At 47.7% G+C, this 27,717-nt stretch overlaps 1 protein-coding gene across 3 annotated transcripts; it reads left to right on the plus strand.

Moving 5' to 3' along the window:
• The first annotated feature begins 282 nt into the window (after nucleotides 1-282).
• LOC306760585 (arf-GAP with coiled-coil, ANK repeat and PH domain-containing protein 2) lies at nucleotides 283-27,616 on the plus strand. 3 transcript variants are annotated; one of them, XM_079246509.1, is made up of 21 exons: nucleotides 283-624; nucleotides 10,317-10,374; nucleotides 10,449-10,568; nucleotides 10,639-10,692; nucleotides 17,254-17,312; nucleotides 17,440-17,623; nucleotides 18,461-18,505; nucleotides 18,578-18,673; nucleotides 18,750-18,824; nucleotides 20,019-20,122; nucleotides 20,195-20,246; nucleotides 24,363-24,463; nucleotides 24,533-24,838; nucleotides 24,915-24,984; nucleotides 25,056-25,150; nucleotides 25,223-25,305; nucleotides 25,375-25,526; nucleotides 25,609-25,718; nucleotides 25,806-25,916; nucleotides 26,428-26,489; nucleotides 26,566-27,616. In XM_079246509.1, the coding sequence occupies exons 1-21, from the start codon at nucleotides 572-574 to the stop codon at nucleotides 26,715-26,717; spliced, it is 2,142 nt and encodes a 713-aa protein (XP_079102635.1). In that variant the 5' UTR covers nucleotides 283-571; the 3' UTR covers nucleotides 26,718-27,616. The 3 variants fall into 3 exon arrangements, with proteins under 3 accessions (XP_079102635.1, XP_079102636.1, XP_079102634.1); XM_079246510.1 differs by having other exon boundaries at nucleotides 25,056-25,305; nucleotides 25,802-25,916; XM_079246508.1 differs by having other exon boundaries at nucleotides 25,056-25,305.
• The last annotated feature ends 101 nt before the right edge of the window (nucleotides 27,617-27,717 follow it).

Consider the following 27,717-nt stretch of genomic DNA (forward strand, 5'->3'; position numbering starts at 1 on the left):
ATGACTGTAGAATAGAACAGAAAGATTGGAATAAATTAAATTAAAATAAAAAGCCAGGCAGATGACATAATTAAAAGATTTAGCATTTCATTTATTTTAATTTAATTTAATTTAATTTCACCCCTGGGTGCAGTTCCTCCCCGCACCGCTGGGTGTCGCCGTCTCTCCTGCCTGGAACAGACCGGAAACGCAGCGGAACCGGTCGGTTAGCAACAGACAGCAGGACGCGGGGGCAGCTGTTACCCTGAAAACACTTTGATTCCGCTTCTTTCAGAACCGAACCGACCGGCGGATCAGGAGCGGACCCTGTGGACCCAGTCGTTACGTGACCAGGCGCGAGGGCAGGATGCTGACGCCTGTTTTTACCACGCTGTGGGCGGTGAGAGTTTGGATCCGGTGCGGAGCTTAACGGCATGAATCACCGGAGGTCCTGCAGCCGAGCTAACGGGCTAGCCGCGGGCTAACTGCTAACTAGCGCTAACTAGCTGTAACTAGTGGTAACGGTCAGGATGTGGAGGCTGGAATAAACTTTATCAGCAGCCCAACTGAGTGACAGTGACGGAAGAGTATCATGGATTCCCTGCTGGACTTTGAGGAATGCATCAAAGACTCACCTGACTTCAGGTGAGAAACACACAGAGTGCGCATGTGCAGCAAGCTGATTTAAAGACCCCGCACATCTGGAGAAGGATACACAGACCAGTTACATGAATGGTTTTACTGGGAACGGACCAGTAACATGACTGGTTTAACTGGAAATAGACCAGTAACGTGACTGGTTCAACTGGGAACAGACCTGTAACTGGGAACAGACCGGTAACATGACTGGTTTAACTGGGAACAGACCAGTAACATGACTGGTTTAACTGGGAACAGACCAGTAACATGACTGGTTTCACTGGGAAAAGACTGGTAATATGACTAGTTTAACTGGGAACAGGTCAGTAACATGACTGGCTTAACTGGGAACAGACCAGTAACATGTCTGGTTTAACTGGGAACAGACCAGTAACATGACTGGTTTAACTGTGAACAGACTGGTAACACGACTGGTTTAACTGGAAGCAGACAGGTAACATGACTGGTTTAACTGGGAACAGACCGGTAGCATGACTGGTTCAACTGGGAATAGACCAGTAACATGAGTGGTTTAACTGGGAACAGACCAGTAACATGACTGGTTTCACTGGGAACAGACCAATGACATGACTGGTTTAACTGGGAATGGACCGGTAACATGACTGGTTTCACTGGAACAGACCAGTAACATGACTGGTTTAACTGGAAACAGACCAGTAACATGACTGGTTTCACTGGGAACAGACCAATGACATGACTGGTTTAACTGGAAATAGACCAGTAACATGACTGGTTTAACTGGAAGCAGACCGGTAACATGACTGGTTTAACTGGGAACAGACCGGTAGCATGACTGGTTTAACTGGGAATAGACCAGTAACATGTGTGGTTTAACTGGGAACAGACCAGTAACATGACTGGTTTAACTGGGAACAGACCAGTATCATGACTGTTTTAAATGGAAACAGACCAGTGACAGGACTCGTTTAACTGGGAACAGAGCATTAACTGGGAACAGACCAGTAACATGTCTGGTTTAAATGGGAACAGACCAGTAACATGACTGGTTTAACTGTGAACAGACTGGTAACTTGACTGGTTTAACTGGAAACAGACCAGTGACATGCCTGGTTTAACTGGGAACAGACCAGTAACATCACTGGTTTAAATGGAAACAGACCAGTAACATGCCTGGTTTAACTGGGAACAAACCGGTAACATGACTGGTTTAACTGGGAACAGACCAGTAAAATGACTGGTTTCACTGGGAATAGTCCAGTAACATGACTGGTTTCACGGGAACAGACCGGTAACATGACTGGTTTCACTGGGAACAGACCGGTAACATGACTGGTTTAACTGGGAACAGACCAGTAACATGACTGGTCTAACTGTGAACAGACCGGTAACATGACTGGTTTAACTGGGAACAGACCGGTAACATGACTGGTTTAACTGGGAACAGACCGGTAACATGACTGTTTTAACTGGGAACAGACCAGTAACATGACTCGTTTAACTGGAAACCGACCAGTAACATGACTGGTTTAACTGGGAACAGACTAGTAACATGACTGGTTTAACTGGGAACAGACCGGTAACATGACTGGTTTCACTGGAAACAGGCCGGTAACATGACTGGTTTAACTGGGAACGGACCGGTAACATGACTGGTTTAACGGGAACACACCAGTAACATGACTGGTTTAACTGGGAATGGACCAGTAACATGACTGGTTTCACTGGGAACAGACCAATGACATGACTGGTTTAACTGGGAACAGACCGGTAACATGACTGGTTTAACTGGAAATAGACCTGTAACATGACTGGTTTAACTGGGAAAAGACCAGTAACTGGGAACAGACCGGTCACATGACTGGTTTAACTGGAACAGACCAGTAACATGACTGGTTTAAATGGAAACAGACCAGTGACATGCCTGGTTTAACTGGGAACAGGTCAGTAACATGACTGGTTTAACTGGGAACAGACCAGTAACATGACTGGTTTACCTGGGAAAAGACTGGTAATATGACTGGTTTAACTGGGAACAGACCAGTAACTGGGAACAGACCGGTAACATGACTGGTTTAACTGGAAACAGACCAGTAACATGACTGGTTCAACTGGGAACAGACCAGTAACTGGGAACAGACCGGTAACATGACTGGTTTAACTGGAACAGACCAGTAACATGACTGGTTTCACTGGGAACAGACCAGTAACTGGGAACAGACCAGTAACATGACTGGTTTAACTGGAAACAGACCAGTGACATGCCTGGTTTAAATGGAAACAGACCAGTGACATGCCTGGTTTAACTGGGAACAAACCGGTAACATGACTGGTTCAACTGGGAACAGACCAGTAACTGGGAACAGACCGGTAACATGACTGGTTTAACTGGGAACAGACCAGTAACATGACTGGTTTCACTGGGAACAGACCAGTAACTGGGAACAGACCAGTAACATGACTGGTTTAACTGGGAACAGACCAGTAACATGACTGGTTTCACTGGGAACAGACCAATGACATGACTGGTTTAACTGGAAATAGACCAGTAACATGACTGGTTTACCTGGGAACAGACCAGTAACTTGACTGGTTTCACTGGGAACAGACCGGTAACATGACTGGTTTAACTGGAAACAGACCGGTAACATGACTGGTTTCACTGGAAACAGACCAGTAACATGACTGGTTTAACGGGAACACACCAGTAACATGACTGGTTTCACAGGGAACAGACCAGTAACATGACTGGTTTAAATGGAAACAGACCATTAACTGGGAACAGACCAGTAACATGTCTGGTTTAACTGGGAACAGACCAGTAACATGACTGGTTTAACTGTGAACAGACTGGTAACATGACTGGTTTAACTGGAAGCAGACCGGTAACATGACTGGTTTAACTGGGAACAGACCGGTAGCATGACTGGTTTAACTGGGAATAGACCAGTAACATGTGTGGTTTAACTGGGAACAGACCAGTAACATGACTGGTTTAACTGGGAACAGACCAGTATCATGACTGTTTTAAATGGAAACAGACCAGTCACAGGACTCGTTTAACTGGGAACAGAGCATTAACTGGGAACAGACCAGTAACATGTCTGGTTTAACTGGGAACAGACCAGTAACATGACTGGTTTAACTGTGAACAGACTGGTAACTTGACTGGTTTAACTGGAAGCAGACTGGTAACTTGACTGGTTTAACTGGAAGCAGACCGGTAACATGACTGGTTTAACTGGTAACAGACCGGTAGCATGACTGGTTTAACTGGGAATAGACCAGTAACATGAGTGGTTTAACTGGGAACAGACCAGTAAAATGACTGGTTTAACTGGGAACAGACCAGTAACATGACTGGTCTAACTGGCAATGGGTCGGTAACATGACTGGTTTAACTGGGAACAGACCGGTAACATGATTGGTTTAACTGGAAACAGACCAGTGACATGCCTGGTTTAACTGGGAACAGACCAGTAACATCACTGGTTTAAATGGAAACAGACCAGTAACATGACTGGTTTAACTGGGAACAAACCGGTAACATGACTGGTTTAACTGGGAACAGACCAGTAAAATGACTGGTTTCACTGGGAATAGTCCAGTAACATGACTGGTTTCACGGGAACAGACCGGTAACATGACTGGTTTCACTGGGAACAGACCGGTAACATGACTGGTTTAACTGGGAACAGACCAGTAACATGACTGGTCTAACTGTGAACAGACCGGTAACATGACTGGTTTAAATGGGAACAGACCGGTAACATGACTGGTTTAACTGGGAACAGACCGGTAACATGACTGGTTTAACTGGGAACAGACCAGTAACATGACTCGTTTAACTGGAAACCGACCAGTAACATGACTGGTTTAACTGGGAACAGACTAGTAACATGACTGGTTTAACTGGGAACAGACCGGTAACATGACTGGTTTCACTGGAAACAGGCCGGTAACATGACTGGTTTAACTGGGAACGGACCGGTAACATGACTGGTTTAACGGGAACACACCAGTAACATGACTGGTTTAACTGGGAATGGACCAGTAACATGACTGGTTTCACTGGGAACAGACCAATGACATGACTGGTTTAACTGGAAATAGACCTGTAACATGACTGGTTTAACTGGGAAAAGACCAGTAACTGGGAACAGACCGGTCACATGACTGGTTTAACTGGAACAGACCAGTAACATGACTGGTTTAAATGGAAACAGACCAGTGACATGCCTGGTTTAACTGGGAACAGGTCAGTAACATGACTGGTTTAACTGGGAACAGACCAGTACCATGACTGGTTTATCTGGGAAAAGACTGGTAATATGACTGGTTTAACTGGGAACAGACCAGTAACTGGGAACAGACCGGTAACATGACTGGTTTAACTGGAAACAGACCAGTAACATGACTGGTTCAACTGGGAACAGACCAGTAACTGGGAACAGACCGGTAACATGACTGGTTTAACTGGAACAGACCAGTAACATGACTGGTTTCACTGGGAACAGACCAGTAACTGGGAACAGACCAGTAACATGACTGGTTTAACTGGAAACAGACCAGTAACATGACTGGTTTAACTGGAAACAGACCAGTGACATGACTGGTTTAAATGGAAACAGACCAGTGACATGCCTGGTTTAACTGGGAACAAACCGGTAACATGACTGGTTTAACTGGGAACAGACCAGTAAAATGACTGGTTTCACTGGGAACAGACCAGTAACATGACTGGTTTAACTGGGAACAGACCGGTAACATGACTGGTTTCACTGGGAAAAGACTGGTAATATGACTGGTTTAACTGGGAACAGACCAGTAACTGGGAACAGACCGGTAACATGACTGGTTTCACTGGGAAAAGACTGGTAATATGACTGGTTTAACTGGGAACAGACCAGTAACTGGGAACAGACCGGTAACATGACTGGTTTAACTGGAAACAGACCGGTAACATGACTAGTTTAACTGGGAACAGACCGGTAACATGATTGGTTTAACTGGGAACAGACCAGTAACATGACTGGTTTAACTGGGAACAGACCAGTAATATGACTGGTTTAACTGGGAACAGACCAGTAACTGGGAACAGACCGGTAACATGACTGGTTTAACTGGAAACAGACCGGTAACATGACTAGTTTAACTGGGAACAGACCGGTAACATGATTGGTTTAACTGGGAACAGACCAGTAACATGACTGGTTTAACTGGGAACAGACCAGTAACATGACTGGTTTAACTGGAAACAGACCAGTAACACGACTGGTTTAACTGGAAACTGACCAGTAACACCACTGGTCTCTCAGATGGAAAGATGGACGGTGATAATCTGCAGGTTATCAGAGAATCCAGCGACCATTAGGGCTGCTCGATCATGACAGAATTTCTCATCACAATTATTTCCAGTGAGACTGAGATCTCGATTATTTAACACAATTATCCAGTATTTATAAACAACGCTGCACGTTGTGGTGTTCTAGACTCCGTGTCGTGCATTATAACCGTCTAATGCACTGTTCCGAGTTGTTTAATCCGCTTTTACCGTTTATATAGGAACTATTTTACGTTGGTCTGGATGTACGTTTTATACCAAACAACCGCTGTCAGGCTGCAGCGCGTTTCTCTCATTCACCTGTTAAAAGACGGCTGATCTGAACCAGCTGGTTAACGCGTTGCTATGGTAACGCCCCGTAACGGAGGGATATTACAGTGTTTAACTGGCCGAACTATGTATAGGAAAATAATGCAGCCAGTTGTCCCTGACAGTGGTATAAACTATGTTTAGGTGAACTTCCACAACCTACTGCAGTTATTCTACATGGACCTGCAGCCGGAGCCGACTGAGACTGGCCGCCTGGGAGTGCTTTAGGACGGGAGAGGCTCCCGCTGCTCCTTCCTTACAGTAACTGCAGAACAATATGTGCCTTCAAGTCTGTCGCCAAAACACCAGAAAAGTCTCTAATAACTCCAGTAAAAGCTGCTAGATTTGTTGCTTTTAACAAAAAAAAGTCTCCAGATTTAGCGAGAAAGTCTCCAAGTTGGCAACAGTGTCTGAATGGAAGCAAAGCGGCTGTGGGAGGAGTTTACAGCACAGCGCTGCAACGCCAGAGACGCTCGATTAGCAGCTGAAGACAGCAGGAGAGGAAACTGCAGAGAGAAAGATAAATGAAATGCAAAATATTTTATTAATCCCCAAAGGGAAATTCAACATTGTTGTATATCATAATTAATTAGAGGAGGTCTTGTTCCGGAGGCTGATGGCTGCTGGCAAGAAGGATCTTCTGTATCTTTCAGTCTTGCATCGGACCTGAAGAAGCCTCTCACTGAACACACTTTGTTGTTTCATCACTGTGTTGTGGAGAGGGTGTGAAGAATCCTCCATCATCTTCATCAGCTTGTGCAGCATTCTTCTTTGGACAATCAGCTCCAGCGGCTCCAGAGTTACTCCAAGCACAGAAGCAGCTTTCTGGATCAGTTTGTTGATTCTCTTCAAGTCTCTGGTTCTGATGCTACTACCCCAGCAGATGCTGCAAAGCTGACTGCACTCTCCACAACAGACTTATAGAAGATACGCAACATCTTGGTGCAGACGTTAAACCATCTCAGCTTCCTTAAGAAGTACAGTCTGCTCTGACCTTTCTTGTAGATGTAGTCAGTGTTGCATTTCCAGTCCAGTTTGTTGTCCAGCTAGACTCCAAGATACTTGTAGTTAGGGCTGGGTGATTAATTGATTTAATCGATTAATTTGAATTTGCTGTACATGACGATTTATTTTTATGAAAATCAGGATTTTTTCTTTTGCCCCGCCAGCACCTTTTGGGCTTCCGTACCTTATAGTGACGTCAGCGCGCTCCCGCTGGTTTCCCACAGAAACGCATAAACACAACATGGAAGCTAAAAAAGTACAAGTGCCCTGTCTGCGTTTCCATTACATTTTTTTGCAAAATGTAATTTTCTTTTCTAAAACTCTGAAATTCGCTGGTGTTTATTCCACACCCCGCCATCTTTTCCGAGAATTACCTGGTCACGACCCCCACGTCACGTCACGACCCCCACGTCACGTCTGGGGACACGTAAACGCAAAAAAAAGTGTTTCCATTACACTTTTGCAATATAGTTCTGTATTGAAATGTCTGAAAAACCACCTCTTGAGATCGTAAAAACTTTTATAGCAGCGGGTTTTATGATGATATTTAGTTTTTGTGCAGTTCTAGGTGTGATGGAAACACAGGGGTTACAGTGTGGGAGGGGGTCACATGCCACAGGGGTCTGAAGCCAGATGCAGTCGACAGGCTCGTCTTTTTGCCAAAAATCTGTAAATTAAACAAAAAACAGCAAGAATGTAATAATACATGTGTGTTAGAAATATAGCTTTAGTAACATTCAGGGATTTTTTTTAAAAATAGTATTTTGTATCAAAGAGGTCAATTTTCTCTAAACATGTTATGTGTAAAGAAACATTTATTTTTATTCCCTCATTGCCAATGTGGGAAATTGTTTTGGTTATTTAATGTCAAAATACTCGATAAGGAATCACTATTTTTCTTCCAAGAGGAGGCATTTTTATTTATTTATTTATCAGTTTTTTATTTTAGAATAAAATTACACAAGTGAGATGAGGCCTATTCTTAAATGTATGATCAAAACTTAAAAACTATCTCACAGTGGAAACGCACCAAGTGGAAACATGTTATTTATAATGTTTACAGCGGCGCCTGCATCTCTTTTTACAATCTTGTTTAACCGCTTGTTTAGTTGCACTTTAAATTTAGGTAAACTTTTAGGCTGACTGCAATAAAAGCATTTTTGAAAAAAAATAATTTTGAATATTTGTAATTTTTTTCATTTTCTTTACAGTAAAGGGAAAAAAATCTATTAAAATCTAAAATTGGATTTGGTTTAAAAAAAATCGGAGATTTTATTTTTTTGGCCATGTCGCCCAGCCCTACTTGTATTCCTCCACCACCTCCACCTCCTCTCCCAGGATGGAAACAGTGCTTTGTTTATTCTTGTTCCTCCTGAAGTCAACCATCATCTCTTTTGTTTTGCTGCTATTTAATAATAACCACACCCTTTTATTTTCATGATCGTTGGAAACCAGATCGTAATTGAGATTAAAATCTGATTAATCACCCAGCCCTAGAGACCAGTCAGAAAGTGACGTCTGCCAATCTTAGGCTATTATAATAATTATTGTTATTATTGAGTGGTTTGCATTTCATCCGTAGTTTTTACAATTAAATGGCATTCAAATAAAAAATAACTTTTTTTGGCATAACCCATAGTCCTCAACCAATGGATGTTAAGACGGTCTGAAGACGGTCTGAAGGCGGTCAGAACGCGTCACGAAATCGTTTCAGAACGCATTCTTGATGCGATCGGTACACGCATTTTGAAGATGTTCTGACACACTTTTTTGGCGCAACCGGCCTTCCATATTCAGGCGCTGTGCTTCGCCTTAGTTAAGTTTAGTTTGAACACAAAACAATCCCACAGAGCCACATGGACTACGCTTGTCCTCATGCACCTGTAGAGATGATTGACTTGTTGTTACTGATGTTGTAGATTTATTATTTTCTACAATTATTATCAGAAATCAATAACTTATCATCAAAACAGACATGATATAATTCTGTCTGTGGAGGCCGACTTAAGAAACTAATATAGAAGGAAAATAAACCTGGAACTGAGGATCCTTAAGTCCTCACGTCGGGACGCTCAGGCTGCTGTTATGGGACCAGTTCGGTTCTTGTAGAGGATTCCAGTACAAAACCAGTAACACTCTACTGATGCCAATTCTGTCCCCCTACAATGAAAGGGGGGGGGGGTGATTGACATCTATCAGTCTCTCACCTGCCTGTAGCTAATAGCTAACCGACCCGGAGATAACAGGAGCTAACCAGCTAACGGAGGTAAGCAGGTTGAAGCTAAGTCACGTTGTTAACCGGCTGAAAACTGCGGTTAGTCTACACTCGGGTACCTGTCAATCAAAAGGACACACCTCTAAATATGCAGAACTTCGAGGTTAAATTACTTTTAAACAGACGAGTTAGAAAAAATTCCCTCCCCCCACAGTTGTCATGAAGGTAAACCTGACCTATTAAACCTAAATGTTTCTTGTACCAGGCTGTAAACCTGTTTATTTCTGCTGTAAACCTGTTTATTTCTGCTGTAAACATGTTTATTCCTGCTGTAAACCTGTTTATTCCTGCTGTAAACATGTTTATTCCTGCTGTAAACATGTTTATTTCTGCTGTAAAATTGTTTATTTCTGCTGTAAACCTGTTTATTTCTGCTGTAAAATTGTTTATTTCTGCTGTAAACCTGTTTATTTCTGCTGTAAACATGTTTATTTCTGCTGTAAACCTGTTTATTTCTGCTGTAAACATGTTTATTCCTGCTGTAAACCTGTTTATTCCTGCTGTAAACATGTTTATTTCTGCTGTAAACATGTTTATTTCTGCTGTAAACATATTTATTCCTGCTGTAAACCTGTTTATTTCTGCTGTAAACATGTTTATTTCTGCTGTAAACATATTTATTCCTGCTGTAAACGTGTTTATTTCTGCTGTAAACCTGTTTATTTCTGCTGTAAACCTGTTTATTTCTGCTGTAAACATGTTTATTTCTGCTGTAAACACAAACAACAGTTTGTGGCGTCTCTGCTTTCTCACCAAGGTCTTCTGTTTTTCATCCATTTTTTTCAGACTGACTCTGGATCAGTTTGAGGCCGACGTTTCTCTGCTGGATACTCGACTGGAGAAGGTAAAAACACATAAAAACCCGGTGTTCTGCTATGTGGAACGTCTGCTATGAGTCTAACCCTTCTGACCAATCAGGTGATGAAGCTGTGCAGGAAGATGGTGGAGGCGGGGCAGACATACAACGTGACCAATCAGCTGTTTCTGAGCAGCCTGACTGAGCTATTCTCATACCACAAGGAGGACGCCGTCGTCACGGTACGCCGCCCTGATGGAAACACGGCCGATGTGGCGCCGTTTGTTTGACTTCCTGTTTGCTTCCTCTCAGACCTGTCTGGACCGGTTCCACCAAGGTCTGCAGGAGATGCTCGGCTTCCACACGGTGAGTTCAGCTTCAGGCGGATGAAGGTGTGAGGCGCTCTCAGCGGCCTCACATGATCAGTTTCCTCAAAATTTAACTTCAAACCTGATAAACCTGTCAACACATTTTAGAAAATCATGAAATAGTTACTTTCTCTGGTAACTAGTTACTTTTATCAACTGGAACTGAGTTACTTTCTGGCAGATTTAACCAGGAGGTGTAACTAAGGACAGACACACCTGTGATGTCACATATCCTGATGGATTCTGGGTATTTAAGAGTAAAAGAAAATGACGGCAAAATATTACTGTCTGCAGTGTTTTTAATTCAGCTGAAACACCAGACTGGACTGGATCAAACTGGACTGGACTAGATTAAAGTGGACCAGACTGGATCAAACTGGACTAGACTGGATCAAACTGGACTGGACTGGATTATAGTGGACTGGAATAAAGTAGACTGGACTAGATCAAATTGGACTGGATTAAACTAGACTGGACTTGATCGATTTAAAGAAGTGTTAACATCCCCGGACACATTTCTTTTGAAGACAGTCGAGCTTTCCATCTGGGCGCTTTGTTCGCAGCAAAACTGTCCACAATGCTGAAGTCTTGCAAACGCGTCTATTTTATTTGCCCCCGGGATTTTGTCATCCCGGGGAGTTAAATGTATAAACCCACCCCTGTTCTAGGCCTAAACCCACCTGCTGGGCCTTCCTCAGTCGCCGTTATCAACAAGCTGTGAGAAGATGTGGAAACAGCGATCCCATGTCCACTGTTTGGTTGCCTGTTGCTAAAACCAACACCAGGATGTTTTTGCTCTCCCTTCATCAGCGACCAATCTACCAGGGACAGATGGATTACATTTATTTTTGCTGATAATGCACCTGCATCTCTGCCGATTGCGGCTGGCTTGTGCATTTTGCAAACATTTGAGGAAAAAACCAGGTGAAGAAAGCATCAACCTACTGTGGCTGGAAAGAGGGACATTTGCAACTTTAAGCGGCTCACCATCAATGCAGTCGGTAAGTTTTGCTTATGATATAAAGTTATTTTTTGCCATGACTGAGACGTGACTTAACCTGATGCAGATAATGCTAACGCTAATGCTAATGGGACAAGTCTGAAGGTTTAACATCCTGCTGTGTACAAATGAGCCCCATGTTTTATTTTCTATTTATCTTACGCTCTGCTACGCAAATGTTGTAAAAGACTTCTCTATTTCTTATTTTTCATGCCTGCTACCACACAGTACGTACAGTATTCATGATGGTTGGTTTGTCATGATGCCAGTGTTTTCCTCCGACCTCGACATGGCAGTTTTTATAATTTATTCTAACATGGTGACCATCATGTAGTCTGATGCTGCCATCATTTCATCAGGGAGGATGTGTATTTTTATAAAAAAAATTATGACATCTTACTGCTTTTTTTATTTCCAATAGCATCAGATTTTATCACTGAACTATTACCATTAACCATTAATTTGTCTGATATTTTCACATAATGTGTGTAAAGCGGGAGCTGTGCAGGACGTAATATTTGCGGATAAATTTTACTGGTAACACTGGGCAGAAATGAGCCTCCTGGAGTTCGAAGCTGGTGAACTGTCTGTAAAGTCCGGTGGTGGAGGGTTCTGCATGTCACCACTGAGGTGTGGACCCCCACCTCTTTTATCTGGGTGGTTGCTATGGCAACAGCCTCTGTGGATATGGGTGTCTGACTTCTGCCGTGTATGGATCTGAAATATATGTTTCGTCACATTTGCATCAAGCCAGATAATTATTACTTTTTATATATTTTTATCTACATGAGGTTTGTGGGAGGGCAAAACGTTTTGTTTTTTTTATAAAACTTTGGCAAGAAAGTGCTTTATAGGATTTTATCTATTGGTATTACAATATTTTTGACTCATAAACTGCAGCTATTTACACCTACATCTATTCATGAGATGATCTGATATTTTTCTAACTTCTATTTGCAGATTTTAGTCCAGCACATCTCATGCCATGCGCAGCACCAGCGGTTTACAGGTAGATGTTGGCTGATAGACTGACCCGGTAACGCAAGCAACAACTGGAACACAGCTGTCATCAAGGACTTTACACCCTCACTTTAGAAGTACAGGTTTGTTGTCTTTCTCATTCGTTTTACATCCAGAAAAATAATCATTAATTCAAACACATACATTCTTAATGGAAGCTAAGAGGCACTTTTATTGCTTGTTTTGATGTCAGTATCTGGTTCTGTGCAGAAAAGGAACCCAGGCGACAGCAGTGAAGATGATGTAGGAGTCTGCACATCTCTTAATACCGTGGTTCTAAGCCTTCCCTGATCCTAACAGCCATTACTGAAGAAGTCTCAACTCAGTCTGGAGGAAAAGGAAGATTTCTTTGGAGGCTTGCTCAGTGGTTCCAGAACCACCAGACACCACATTTAACCCAGAAAACTTGGCTACTCTGTTCACAGAATCAATAACAAAGGGTGAAAAATATCATTTTCATTTTATTACATTAAAAATGGGCATTGATTTTATGTCTTTACACTAATAAAGGCATTGTGTTTTAGTGGGCTGTTTTTTGTTTTTTTGTTTTTTTACTTCAGATTTACATTTCATATTCAAAAGTCATGCAGAAATGTGTCTATGGTAAAGTTGTGTATTTAAAGTTACCATCAAAGTTACTATTTGTTGTACAAAATGGCAAGTACATATCACCTTTTGCAGTTATTCGTCATTTGATTAGCTTCATTTCTGAATGTTTGGGTATAGATAAGAAACTTCCCTCTCATTTCCTCCAATCGGTAAATGTACACAATCCTGCTTATAAATGTTTCTTGCATTTTGGAATGAAAAAGCATTTAATCAGACAGGTTCCATGCCAGGATGTTGGATCAGACACGGGGGAGTTTGGAGCTTCATCCTTCCTTCTGAGCACTTGAGAAATGAAAGACACATTTTATTTTCTAAGCACAGTAATTAGTAATATCTTGCTGTGTCCCTGTTCTTTCTATTTGCAGAATTTCCACATGTGCAGCTCAACAGACGATAATTAGAACATAAAAGATGGCAGGTGATGCTGCATATATAAAACATGAGTCTACATTGGTCAGCAGGAAGCCAAACCGTGATGCTTTATTTTTACAGGATATTTAACTTCATGTTATTTATCTGTACAGTAACAGTAACACGGCCGCACGGTGACTAAATGTCATGTGGAAATCACCACATTTTCCAGACTTCTGGAAACTTCTAAAAAGGCAAATTAATTAAGATAAACACTGACAGTAAATAAAACCTAAAGTAAACGCGCTGCTTTGTGCAGTTCCATGTTAAAATGTGTGTGCTTATCTGGCTGCCGGTAAGTTCGGTGTGGCGTGTGTGTAAGTTTGGTAGGGAAATATGATGCAGCGTCAGCATTACTTAATTTTTTACCTCTTTAACTTCGGATTTATTTTAAAAAGTACATTCATAGTTTAAGAAAAGGTCCAACACAGAATAAAACCTAGATGTATTGACATGAACAACATGCCTTGTTGTCAACATGCAATCTGACTTTACAGCAGGTGAGCAGACATGAAAATGATGACATTCAGAGACAGTTTGTTGTAAATGCTCCTTCCACCATCTTGGTACCTTCTCTCTTAGGCTCAGAGTCGGGTTCAAACATAAATGGCTGACTTCAGAAAGATGCCGCTGTCGGTTCGCTTGCCATCACTAGCTGCTGTTTTAAGCATTAGACATACTGGCCCCGTCCCCCCTTCTAGTGCTGGACTTCTAACGATCAATCAGTGCGGACCTCATTAACATTATTTAAACTAATATCTATGTTTATCAAAATCAAGCATGAAATCTCACAAGAAAAGTTTTACGATGAGTAAATAGTAAGCAAAGGCGCATTTTAAATTTTTTTTGTTTAATAAGTTTTTGAACAATTATTTAAAAGCACTGAGAGGACAGTGGAGACATGAAAAGACCAGGTTATGACTCCTTTGAGTAGACTGGAATAAATTTAACTAGACTAGCTAAAACTAGACGGGAGTGGATTAAACTAGACTGGGCTGAGGACTGGAGTTGCCCACCCCTGTCGTAGCAGCTCTCTTGTCGGGTGTTTTATGCCCCTGGTAAGGTCACCCATGGCAAACATATTTCTAAGGGAGGGATCAGTCTAAGTGTGGCTCTTAGACCCTTATGATGTTGACAATTTTTGGCGAAAATGATTCCATTCCTGGACGCTGGCCAGCAGGGTCCCCTTCTGGAGCCAAGCATGGGGTGGGGCACGAGCAAGTGTCTGGTGGCCGGCCTTTGCCCGTGGTACCCGGTCGGGCTCAGCCCATAAGGATTATGTGGGCCCCACCTTCCGTGGGCTCACCATCTGCAGGAGGAGCCGTAGGGGTCGGGTGCAAGGTGAGCTGGGTGGCAGCAAGGGACGGGGACCCTGGCGGTCCGATCCCCGGCTGCAGAAGCTGGCTCCAGAAATGTGGAATGTCACGTCTCTGGTGGGGATGGAGCCTGAGCTTGTGAGCGAGGTTGAGCTGTTTTGGCTAGATATAGTTGAACTCACCTCGATGCATGGCTTGGGCTCTGGAACCAGAACCCTCGAGAGGGACTGCTGGACCTTCTTCCACTCTGGAGTTGCTCATGGTGAGAGGCGCTGCGCAGGTGTGGGCATTCTTAGTAGCCCCTGGCTTGGTGTCTGTATAGTGGGGTTTACGCCGGTGGACAAAAGGATTGTTTCCCTCCGCCTTCGGATGGGGGAACGCGTCCTGACTGTTGTCTGTGCTTATTTATCCAACAGCAGTTCAGAGTAACCACCCTTTCTGGAGTCCTTGGAGAGAGTGCTGGAGGGTGCTCCTTCTGGGGACTCCATAGTTCTGCTGGGGGACTTCAGTGCTCACGTAGGCAATGACAGTGAGACCTGGAGTGAGGTGGGGGACATTTAGTCTGAGTGGGCTGTGTTCCGTGCCTTTATTGTTGAGGCAGCCAGCCAGAGCTGTGGCCGTAAGGTCGATGGTGCCTGTTGTGGGGGTAATCCCAGAAATTGTAGGTGGACACCAGCAGTGAGGGATGCTGTCATGCTGAAGAAGGAGTTGTATCGGGCCTTGTTGGCCTGTGGGACTCTGGAGGCAGCTGATGGGTACCGACAGGCTAAGCGGCATGCAGCTTCGGCTGTCGCCAAGGCAAAAACTCGGGCGTGGGAGGAGTTCGGCAAGGCCATGGAGACCGACTTCTGGACGGCTTCGAGGTGATTCTGGTCCACCATCCAGTGACGCAGGAGGGGGAAGCAGTGCTCTGTCGATACTGTGTACAGCAGAGATAGGGAGCTGCTAAACTGAACTCGGGATATTGTGAGTTGGTGGAAGGAATACTTCGAAGACCTCAATCATACCAATACGTCTTCCGATGAGGAAGCAGAGCTGGGGTACTCGGGTGGACTCTCCTTTCTCCAGAGCTGAAGTCGCTGAGGTGGTTAAAAAAAAAAAAACTCCTTGGTGGCAAGGAGGACTGTATCCTGTAGGACTGTCCTGGCTCACCTTTCTCTGCAGCACTGCGTTGACATCGGGGACAGTGCCACTGGACTGGCAGACTGGGGTTGTGGTTCCCCTTTTCAAGAAGGGGGACCGGAAGGTGTGTTCCAATTACAGGGGAATCACACTCTTCAGCCTCCCAGTAAGGTCTATACAGGGGGTCCTGGAGAGCAGGGTCTTTTGGGTAGTCAAATCTCAGATTGAGGAAGAGCAGTGCAGTTTTGGCCCTGGTTGCACAACAGTGGACCAGCTCTATATCGTCTTTGGGGTCCCGGGGAGGGGGCATAGGAGTTTGCCCAACCAGTCTACATTTGCTTTGTGGATCTAGAGAAGACGTTTGACCGTGTCCCCTGGGGGCTCCTGTGGGGGATACTCCCTGAGGTACCGGACTCTCTTATACGAGCTGTCGGTCAATCCCTGTTTGACAGGTGTCAGAGCTTGATCGGCATTGCTGGCAGTAAGCCAGATTTATTTTCAGTGAGGGTTGGACTCCGCCAAGGCAGCCCTTTATCACCAATTCTGTTCATAACTGTTATGGACAGAATTTCTAGGCACAGCCAAGGTGTTGAGGGGATCCGGCTCAGGATTAGGTCTCTGCTTTTTGTGGATGACATGGTCCTGTTGAGATTCGCACCCGAGTGTGAAACAGCTGGGATGAAAATCAGCACCTCCAAATCTGAGACCATTGTTCCCAGTTGGAATTGGGTGGATTGACCTCCCCGGACAAGCAGCGGAGAATGGATGGATAGACTGCATTAATCTAGGCTGGACTGGATTGAACTGCTCTGGATTAAACTGGACTTGACTGGATTAAAATGGAGAGGACCACAGTGGATAAAACTGTACTGGACTTGACCAGACTGAAGTGAACTGGACTATCTTAAAGTGGACTGTGCTAGATTTGAACTGAAACTGGTCTCAATTTGGTTGGACTTAGTCAGACTGGACTGGGACAGACTTGATCCACTAGACTGGACAACCGTAGACATACTGGACCCCACCGGACTGGACTGGGGCAGATGTTGGTGTCTAACCTCTGTGGTCTCTGGTTCTACAGATGTTGTTGGATCAGACGCAGAGAGCCATCAACCATCAGCTGTCGAATCTCTGTGCACAGTGAGTGTAACCCATTTCATTGGTCAGCTCCTGTCGTCATGGTAACAGAAGCTGCCAGTCCTTTAGTTTTAACTCTAGCGATGTACCTGATGCTGCTGAGAGTGATGATGGTCTCTGACACCTCCAGGTTCCTTCCTCAGCTGGCGGAGACGAGGAAGGAGTTTATTCGTATCGGTGACGATCTGGAGACGGCGGCGCTGAAGAACGCTCAGGTGTCTCGTCACAAAGTGGCAGACGGCGAGCAGGCGAGTCACCTACTGCTCGCCACACGGAAATGCCACCAGCACTTTGCCTTGGACTACTGTCTGCAGGTAAGACCAAGACCCAATGTTGCCCGAACTGGATTAAGCTGGACTGGCCTCAACTGGACAAGATTAAACTGGACTAGATTAAACTTGTCTGGACTGGATCAAACTGGACTTAACTGAGTTAAACTGGACTTGGCTGAATTAAACTGGATTGAACTGGACTGGATTGAATCAGACTGGGATGGATTACACTGGTGTTTACTGGAGTGGTCTGAAGTGAACAGGACCACAATGAACCCGGTCAGACTGGACCAAATAGACCAGACTCAGCTGGACGATATTTGGACTGGACTTAATCGTACTGCATTTGGACTTGAACTGGTGTCGGATTCAGAGCTGCCATCGCAGCCTGGTTCCACCATCGCAGCCTGGTTCCACCATCGCAGCCTGGTTCCACCATCGCAGCGTGGTTCCACCATCACAGCACGGTTCCACCATCGCAGCCTGGTTCCACCATCGCAGCGCTGTTCCGCCCTCACAGACCGTTTCCACCATTGTAGCCTGGTTGCGCCATCGCAGAGTGGTTCCACCATCGCAGCTCGGTTTCGCCATTGCAGCATGGTTCCGCCGTCGCAGCTCGGTTCCGCCATCGCAGCGCGGTCTAGCCATCACAGACTGGTTCCACCATTGTAGCCTGGTTGCGCCATCGCAGAGTGGTTCCACCATCACAGATCGGTTCCGCCCTCGCAGACCAGTTCCGCAATCACAGCCTGGTTCCGCCGTCGCAGTGCGGTTCCGTTGTCACAGCCTGTTCCGCCATTGCAGCGCGGTTCCGCCATCACATGGCGGCACAACCGTGCAGAACCAGCTGAACTTACCTCTGAACGTTATGTGTTTCAGCTCAACACCTTCAGAACGCAGCAGAAGATCGACGTCTTGAACTCAGTGAGTACCTGACTGGATCTCTGCTGGTACCTGCGTACTGCTGGACTGGCTGACTCCTGCTCGTCTTCTCAGGTGTTTTCCTTCGTCCACGCTCAGTTCACCTTCTTCCACCAAGGCTTCGACCTGCTCAGAGATCTGGAGCCCACCATGAAGACGATGGCGGTGCAGGTTCTGACCTCTGAGCTCGCTCTGTTTCTGTGTCTGTAGCCACCCTGGACTGACGGTTTGTGTTTCTGATCCTCAGCTGTCGCAGCTGTCGGCCGACTGCGCTGCTAAAAGGAAAGAGCTGGAGAACAAACACCTGCTGGTGCAGCAAAGAGTAAGAACACGTCCACATTTGTCTTTTTGATCCGGATCCGACTTCGTTTACTGGGAAAGGTCTCCTCGTTTGGGGAAATGTGAACGCGCCAAATTAATTCTGATTCGGACCAAAGAAGCAGTCTCGGTCCACCTGCAAACGCAGGTCTCAGTCCGTTTCAAGCGGACCAAAATACAGGAAGCGGACTACATAACGAGTCCCTTCCTGCATGTGGCGTAGCGTTGCATTGTGGGTAAATCCATAGCGATGGCGTTAAGGGTCCTCTGCCTGGTCTGGTGTTCATACTGCGACCATTGTTGCAGTGTATTTCTGCAGTATACTTGCATAAGACACAATAAAAACCCAAAACAGCCATAGTTTGGTCTCCATGTTTAACTGGCAGGTGGAGGAAACAGAGTTTTCTTCTTCACGCCAGTCTTGTCCTCTCTTCTGCTAAATACTAGTGCAGCGCCACCTCTGGTGGGAATGGGGATGTATTATTCTAATGGTTTGGCTGGTTTGACCAAAGTGCAGCTTGAACACAATCTCGGTCCACATGGACACACCCCCCTACAACTGAGCCGGGTCCCCAACCGGACCAAGTCTAGCAGACTATCCTGATGTGTTTGCACCCGAAGAACATCTGGATTAAATGTATAAACCTCTCAGGTCTCGTGTTATACTTGCAGGATTTAATTTAAACCATTAAATGAGGTAAATACATTCAGGTGTGTTCAGGAGGAAAGACATCAGCGGTCTGGAGGGTCTGTCGTTGGTCCCGCCGTGCTGTCATCAGTTGCATCTCTTCGTAGCTCGTCTCTTGCCTCCATTGGGTCTTTCGTTAAGTCCTACATGAACAGTTTGCGCTCGCTGCCTATGTCACTAGCTAGTGGTGGACCGTGAACAGCTCCAGAATCTAGACCAGCTTCGGTCCTCCAGGGCTACAGTCCTGCAGGTTTCCCTGTTTCCCTGCTCCAACACACCTGACTCAATCTAGTCAGTCATTGTACAGAACTTCATAGGCTGTTGGATCCATTTAACAGAAGCCAGGTGTGTTGGAGCAGGGACACGTGGAAAACCTGCAGGACTTTCTACCCCCCTGGTCTAGACCTCAACCTGACCCAGAAACTCCTGGGAGGAGCTTCTGGAACAGCGTTGGTCATGTGAGGTTGGACGTGCTGAACGTGACATGTATGTATTTCTGAACATGTGAAGGACGCTTCAGGTGAGCCGATGGTCAGCTCAGGTCCTGGGAGCGATGACATCATTCAGGGTTACCTATTCAAGCGTTCCAGGAGGAAAGCCAAAACCTGGAAAAGGTAGGGAGTCGCTGCTCTTCTTTTCCTGCTGGGCTCCTGGTTTCCAGTCAAACCCAGTTCTTTGTGTTCCAGGTGCTGGTTTACCCTCCGAGACAACCAGCTGATCTACAGGAAGTCACACAAGGTAACACATGACCTGTTGATCTCGCCTCTTCCTTCTGCCGGTCCAACGTCTAATTCCTTCCCCCGGTCTGACGTCCACTTCCTTCTCCCGGTCTGCCGTCCACTTCCTTCTCCCGGTCTGAGGTCCACTTCCTTCCCCCGGTCTGCTTTCAATCATTTCTCACTCCTGATCGAGCTTCTGTAACTTTCCTTCATGATTATTTCACGTCCACAATCAGGTTTCCAGGCTGAAACTGATCCGCGTTGCTTAAATCTGAAACCAGATCGTTTCAATTAATCAGAAATCCGATCAGATCTTTGATTTAAATCAAACTATTGAGAGAATGAAACCATCATGTGACACGAAGCTTCAGGAAGACGTCTGGTTGGAGCAGCAGGTGGAGGCGAAGCGGTGAGTTCACAGACACGAGTTTACGTCTGAAATTCTCTTTAAATATTTACATCTTAAATAAATTATTTACATTTGCTTTCAAAATAAGAAAATATCCATCCATCCATCTTCTGCCGCTTATCCGGGGTCGGGTCGCGGGGGCAGCAGCCTAAGCAGGGAAGCCCAGACTTCCCTCTCCCCAGCCACATTTGCCAACTCTGCGGGGGGGATCCCGAGTCGTTCCCAGGCCAGCCGAGAGATATAATCCCTCCAGCGTGTCCTGGGTCTTCCCCGGGGTCTCCTCCCAGAGGGACGTGCCTGGAACACCTCACCAGGGAGGTCCAGGAGGCATCCTGACCAGATGCCCGAGCCACCTCAACTGGTTCCTCTCGATGCGGAGGAGCAGCGGCTCTACTCTGATCTCCTCCCGGATGACCGAGCTCCTCACCCTATCTCTAAGGGAGAGCCCGGCCACCCTGCGGAGGAAACCCATTTCAGCCGCCTGTATACGAGATCTTGTTCTTTCGGTCACGACCCACAGCTCATGACCAAAGGTGAGGGTAGGAACGTAGCTCGACTGGTAAATCGAGAGCTTCGCCTTCTGGCTCAGCTCCTTCATCACCACGACAGACCGGCGCAGAGTCCGATCTCGTGCTCCATCCTTCCCTCACTCGTGAACAAGACCCCAAGATATTTAAACTCCTCCACTTGAGGCAGGACCTGACTCCCGACCCGGAGAGGGCAATCTACCCTATTCTGGCTGAGGACCATGGTCTCAGATTTGGAGGTGCTGATTCTCATCCCAGCCGCTTCACACTCGGCCGCGAATCGCTCAAGTGAGAGCTGGAGATCACGGCCAGATGAAGCCAACAGGACCACGTCATCTCCAAAAAGCAGAGACCCAATCCTGAGGCCACCGAGCCGGATCCCCTCAACACCTCGGCTGCGCCTAGAAATTCTGTCCATATAAGTTATGAACAGAATCGGTGATAAAGGGCAGCCTTGGCGGAGTTCAACCTTCACCAGAAACGAATCCGACTTACTACCGGCAATGCAGACCAAGCTCTGACACCTGTTGTACAGGGACCGGACATCTCGTACAAGGGGGTCCGGTACCCCATACTCCCGGAGTACCCCCACAGGAGCCCCCGGGGGACGCTGAATGCCTTCTCCAGATCCACAAAGGACATGTAGACTGGTTGGGCAAACTCCCATGCCCCCTCCAGGACCCAAAAGAGGGTATTGAGCTGGTCCACTGTTCTGCGACCAGGACGAAAACTGCACTGCTCCTCCTAAATCCGAGATTCGACTATCCGGCGGACCCTCCTCCCCAGGACCCCTGAATAGACCTTACCAGGGAGGCTGAGGAGTGTGATTCCCCTGTAATTGGAACACACCCTCCGGTCCCCCTTCCTAAAAAGGGGGACCACCACCCCAGTCTGCCAGTCCAGCGGTACTGCCCCCGATGTCCACACGATGCTGCAGAGGTATGTCAGCCAGGACAGCCCCACAGCATCCAGAGCCTTAAGGAACTCCGGGCGGATCTCATCCACCCCCGGGGCCTTGCCGCCAAGGAGCTTTTTAACTACCTCAGCGACTTCAGCCCCAGAGATTGGAGAGTCCACCCCTGAGTCCCCCAGCTCTGCTTCCTCATCGGAAAACGTGTTGGTAGGATTGAGGAGGTCTTCGAAGTATTCCCTCCACCGTCCCACAACGTCCCGAGTTGAGGTCAGTGGACCAGAATCTCCTCAAAGCCGTCCGGAAGTCTTTCTCCATGGCCTCGCCGAACTCCTCCCATGCCCGAGTTTTTGCCTCGGCGACAGTCGAAGCCGCATGCCGCTTAGCCCGTCGGTACCCATCAGCTGCCTCCAGACTCCCACAGGCCAAGAAGGCCCGATAGGACTCCTTCAGCTTGACGGCATCCCTCACTGCTGATGTTCACCAACGAGTCCTGGGATTACCGCCACGACAGGCACCAACGACCTTACAGCCGCAGCTCCGGCTGGCCGTCTCAACAATAGAGGTACGGAACACAGCCCATTCGGACTCAATGTCCCCCGCCTCACTCGGGACATGGTTGAAGCTCTGCTGAAGGTGGGAGTTGAAGCTCGCTCTGATGGGGGACTCAGCCAGACGTTCCCAGCAGACCCTCACAACACGTTTGGGCCTGCCAGATCTGACCGGCTTCCTCCCCCACCATCTGAGCCAACTCACCACCAGGTGGTGATCAGTTGACAGCTCCGCCCCCCTCTTCACCCGAGTGTCCAAGGCATGTGGCCGCAGGTCCGACGATACGACTACAAAGTCGATCATCGAACTGCGGCCCAGGGAATCCTGATGCCAGGTGTACATATGGACACTCTTATTGTTGGAACATGGTGTTCGTTATGGACAATCCATGACGAGCACAGAAGTCCAATAACAAAACACCATTTGGGTTCAGAGGGGGGGGACCCTGCCTCCCAATCACTCCCCTCCAGGTTTCACTGTCATTGCCCACGTGAGCATTGATGTCCCCCAGCAGAACAATGGAGTCCCCAGAAGGAGCACCCTCCAGCACTCCCTCCAAGGACTCCAGAAAGGGTGGGTACTCTGAACTGCTGTTCGGTGCATAAGCACAGACAACAGTCAGGACCCGTCCCCCCACCCGGAGGCGGAGGGAAACTACCCTTTCATCCACCGGGGTAAACCCCAACGTGCAGGCACCAAGCTGGGGGCTGATAAGAATGCCCACACCTGCTCGGCACCTCTCACCATGAGCAACTCCAGAGTGGAAGAAAGTCCAGCCCCTTTCCAGGGTATTGGTTCCAGAGCCCAAGCCATGCGTCGAGGTGAGTCCAACTATATCTAGCCGGAACCGCTCAACCTCGCTCACAAGCTCAGGCTCCTTCCCCACCAGAGAGGTGACGTTCCACGTCCCTAGAGCCAGCTTCTGCAGCCAGGGATCGGACCGCCGGGGTCCCCGCCCCTTGCTGCCGCCATGCTCACACTGCACCCGACCCCTACGGCTCCTCCCACAGATGGTGAGCTCACAGGAGGTGGGGCCCATGTAACCCTTTCGGGCTGAGTCCGACCGGGCCCCATGGGCGAAGGCCCGGCCACCAGACGCTTGCTCTCGTACCCCACCTCCAGGCCTGGCTCCAGAGGGGGGTCCCGGTAACCCGCGTCCGGGCAAGGGAACATTTATGCCCAGGTTTGTTGTCATCATAGAGGTCGATGAGCCGTACTTGGTCTGGTCCCTCCCCTAGACACCTGGTTGCCATGGTGACCCTACCAGGGGCATAAAACCCCCGACAACATAGCTGCTAGGATCTTCGGGACACACAGACCCCTCCACCACGATAAGGTGACGGCTCAGGGAGGGGAAATAAGAGAATAAAACGGTTAAATTAGTTTAAAATTAAAAGCAAAAAATTTCAAATTTTAACATTCTAAACTTTGTCTTCATTTTAAATTTAGTTTTAAAATATTTAATTTAGCTTTTTTTCTTTGTTTTTTAATTTTGTTTTAACATTTAAATTTTAAATCTGAGTTCGAATGTAAATTTCTATTTTCAGAAAGTTTTATTGTCCGGTCCGGTCTGGTTCTAAATATATTGTGCTTCAGTTGAACAGAAACGTCAGACCAGTTCGGTGTTTCGGGTTTACTTCAGGGTCGAGTTCCTGGAGTTGCCGGGTGTTGCCGTGGTTGTTGTTGTCATGTTGTGGTTCTGTTACCATGGTGATGAAGCATCACATGTTCCTGCAGGAGGCGGCGGCGGTTCTGTTTGAGGACCTCCGACTCTGCGCCGTGAAACCTCTGGAGCACGTCGACCGGCGGTTCTGCTTCGAGCTGCTCTCTGTCCAGAAGTGAGAATCGTGCGTGTTGAACACACGGTGCAGTTGCCATGGTGATGCAGCGTGTGCATTTGCGTTCAGGTGCTGCGCTCTGCAGGCCGACTCGGACCAGCTGAAGCAGACCTGGCTCGCCGCCCTGCAGGGCAGCATCGACCTTGCCTACCGAGAGACGACCGAGCCTCAGACTGTCCAGCCCAAACAGCTTCCTGCTCCGCAGCCGGGCACGGACACCTTGCCTCGGCCCCCCAGCCGGACGCCGGCGGCGCTGGCCGCCGCCCTCAGGGCCCCCGGGAACCAGCGGTGCTGCGACTGCGGCGAGGAGGAGCCTCGCTGGGCCTCCATCAACCTGGGAGTCACCATGTGCATCGAATGCTCGGGTATCCACAGGTGAGGCTCCGCCTCCACCGGCAGACAGACGCCACGCCGCCTGTGTGACGATGCGTGTGTGTGTGTGTGTGTGCAGGAGCCTCGGCGTGCACGTGTCCAAGGTGCGCTCGCTCACGCTGGACTCCTGGGAGGCGGAGCAGCTGAAGGTGAAGGATGCTGGAAATTAAGCACATGAAGAAGAAGATGCACATTAATCCTCCAACTTCTTCTTCTGCAGCTGCTGTGCATTCTGGGAAACGACGCCGTGAACCGGATCTACGAGGCGAGATGTCTGGAGGAGGGCGGGGCCAAACCGCGAGCCGACAGCCCGCGGTACCGTGTCCCGGTTCTGACAGGTTCTGTTCTGATGAACATCGTCATCCTCTTCTTCTTCTCCTCCTTCAGGGCGGAGAAGGAAACGTGGATCAGAGAGAAATACGTGGAGAAGAGGTTCGTGTGGCGCCATGGCCCCGACGGCGCTCCAAACGGTCAGTGAGGCGTCCTCTTCTGGTTCCGACCCGCATGTCTGCAGACTTTCAGCGTTTCTTCTCTGTCAGAGCGCCGGAGGGAGGCGGGGCGGCGCCTCTACCGCGCCTCTGTGTCCGGGGACCTCGTCGCCATGGTGACGGCGCTGGCACAGGGCGCAGAGGTGAACGGGAGCGTCGGCGAGGAGGAGGGACGGACGGCGCTGATTGGCGCCGCCATTGGGGTGAGTAGGACCCGTAAAGACCCGAATCCTCTGGTTCTGCTGCAGAGCGCTGAGCCGTGGGGTTTCCCCGTGTCGCCTGCAGGGGTCGCTGTCGGCCTGCGAGTTCCTGCTGCAGAACGGCGCCAACGTCAACCACCGAGACCTGAGGGGGCACGGAGCGCTGCACGCCGCCGCCACTGCCGGACACACGGGGTACACACACACACACACACACACACACACACACACACACACACTTCACGGACAGATTCAACACTGGATTCTGATTGGTCAAGGCAGGCAGGTATGTCTGCTGCTGAGGAGAGGAGCCAATCAGTACGCTGTGGACGAGAGGGGGCAGGACCCACTGGCCATCGCCATGGAAACGGCCCACGCCGACATCGTTACGCTGTGAGTCAAACATGATGTTCACCTTCTGATCCTGCATCCTGATCCTAGATCCAGAACCTGATCCTGGATCCTGAATCTGGACCTGAACCGGGATTCTGTTCCTGAATCTTGGACCTGGATCCAGAACCTGATCCTGGATCCTGAATCTGGACCTGAACCTGGATTCTGTTCCTGAATCTTGGACCTGGATCCAGAACCTGATCCTGGATCCTGAATCTGGACCTGAACCGGGATTCTGTTCCTGAATCTTGGACCTGGATCCAGAACCTGATCCTGGATCCTGAATCTGGACCTGAACCTGGATTCTGTTCCTGAATCTTGGACCTGGATCCAGAACCTGATCCTGGACCGGATGAACCTGCTGCTTTGAAGGAAAGAAGAAGAAAAGCAGGAAACGTCTTTAAACGTCTTTATTCAGAAAATCTGAACTTGTTTCCTGAGAGCAGCAGGTTTCCATGGTAATGGACACTGTAGTGATGGTTTAGAGTAACGCTGTGATTGGGTGTTTCAGGCTGCGGATGGCGCGGATGAACGAGGAGATGAGGGACTCGGAGGGAATCTTCGGCGCCGCAGGTCAGTCCTCACACGCCACCCGTTCTTCCTACGTTTTATCTGAACCCTGAACGCAGCGGTTCTGTCGTCCCCTCAGGAGACGACGAGACGTTTCAGGACATCTTCCGAGACTTCAGCGACATGGCGTCACATGACCCGGAGAAGCTGAGCAGGCGGCGGTTCAGCCGAGGCGGCGAGGAGGCGGAGCTAGAGGGAGCGACTCCAAACAGTGTTGAAAAAACTGAATGAAAGAAGACGGGAAGTTCAACGGGGTTACCATGGTAACGGTTAGGACGCCGTGTCCCCAGAAACACGTCCAGACAAACGCCGCCACTCAACTTTAACCCTTAAAACTCCGCTTCCTTCCTGTCACCATGGAAACGAGACGTCTTCAGGATGCTGTCCGCTCTCTGACGGCGAGGCTGAAATCTGATCATGGCAGCTCCTGATTGGACATTACCGTCAATTCAATTCAACTTTATTTATATAGCGTCAAATCACGGCAATGTCATCCCAAGACGCTTCCTGAGCAAGCACACGGCGACAGTGGGAAGGAAAAAACTGCCTTTTAACAGGAAGGAAACCTCGGGCAGAACTCGGCTCAAGGACAGGTTCTGGTCAGGACTCTGGCTGCAGAATTCTGGATCAGCTGAAGTCTTTTCAGGGCATATTTAGGACAGCCCACTAATAGAGACTTACAGTAATCTAGTCTCGCAGTAACAAAAGCATGAAGCAGTTTTTCTGCATCAGGGACCAGGAGGTCCGCGCTTCAGCTCTCTGATTGGACGTTACCGTCAGTTTAAGCTCTCTGATTGGTGGAAAGTCTGACAGGAAGTGTCTTCATCATCATGTCCAGGTGAAAATAGAGGTCTCTTAGCAACATGGTAGTGATGGTGATGAAGATGTGATAAATAATGGATTTACCATCTAGAGTCTCTGAATAAACACATCTGGATTGTAGACCTCCTGGACGGATAGAAATGCTGGAAAACCTCTGTAGACCAGCTGGAGGGTCACATGACCATCCCAGTTCCACGCTGATGGTGGAGGAAGACTTCCAGATCTGGTGGAGCTGTAAGGGTTAATGATGAATGTTTCCGGATCCGGTCAGGATTTTCTGCATTGAAGTAACTAAAAATAATTAAAATAAAAGCCGAATATTAAAGATATTTCAGAAAGAAAACCAGAATAATCCTGTTTGCAGCGTACATCCAGGTTCCCTGAAGTTCCATCCGGTTCACCGCCGAGG

Source organism: Telmatherina bonti, assembly GCF_933228915.1.
Source record: "Telmatherina bonti genome assembly, chromosome: 9".
NCBI classification, from domain to species: domain Eukaryota; kingdom Metazoa; phylum Chordata; class Actinopteri; order Atheriniformes; family Telmatherinidae; genus Telmatherina; species Telmatherina bonti.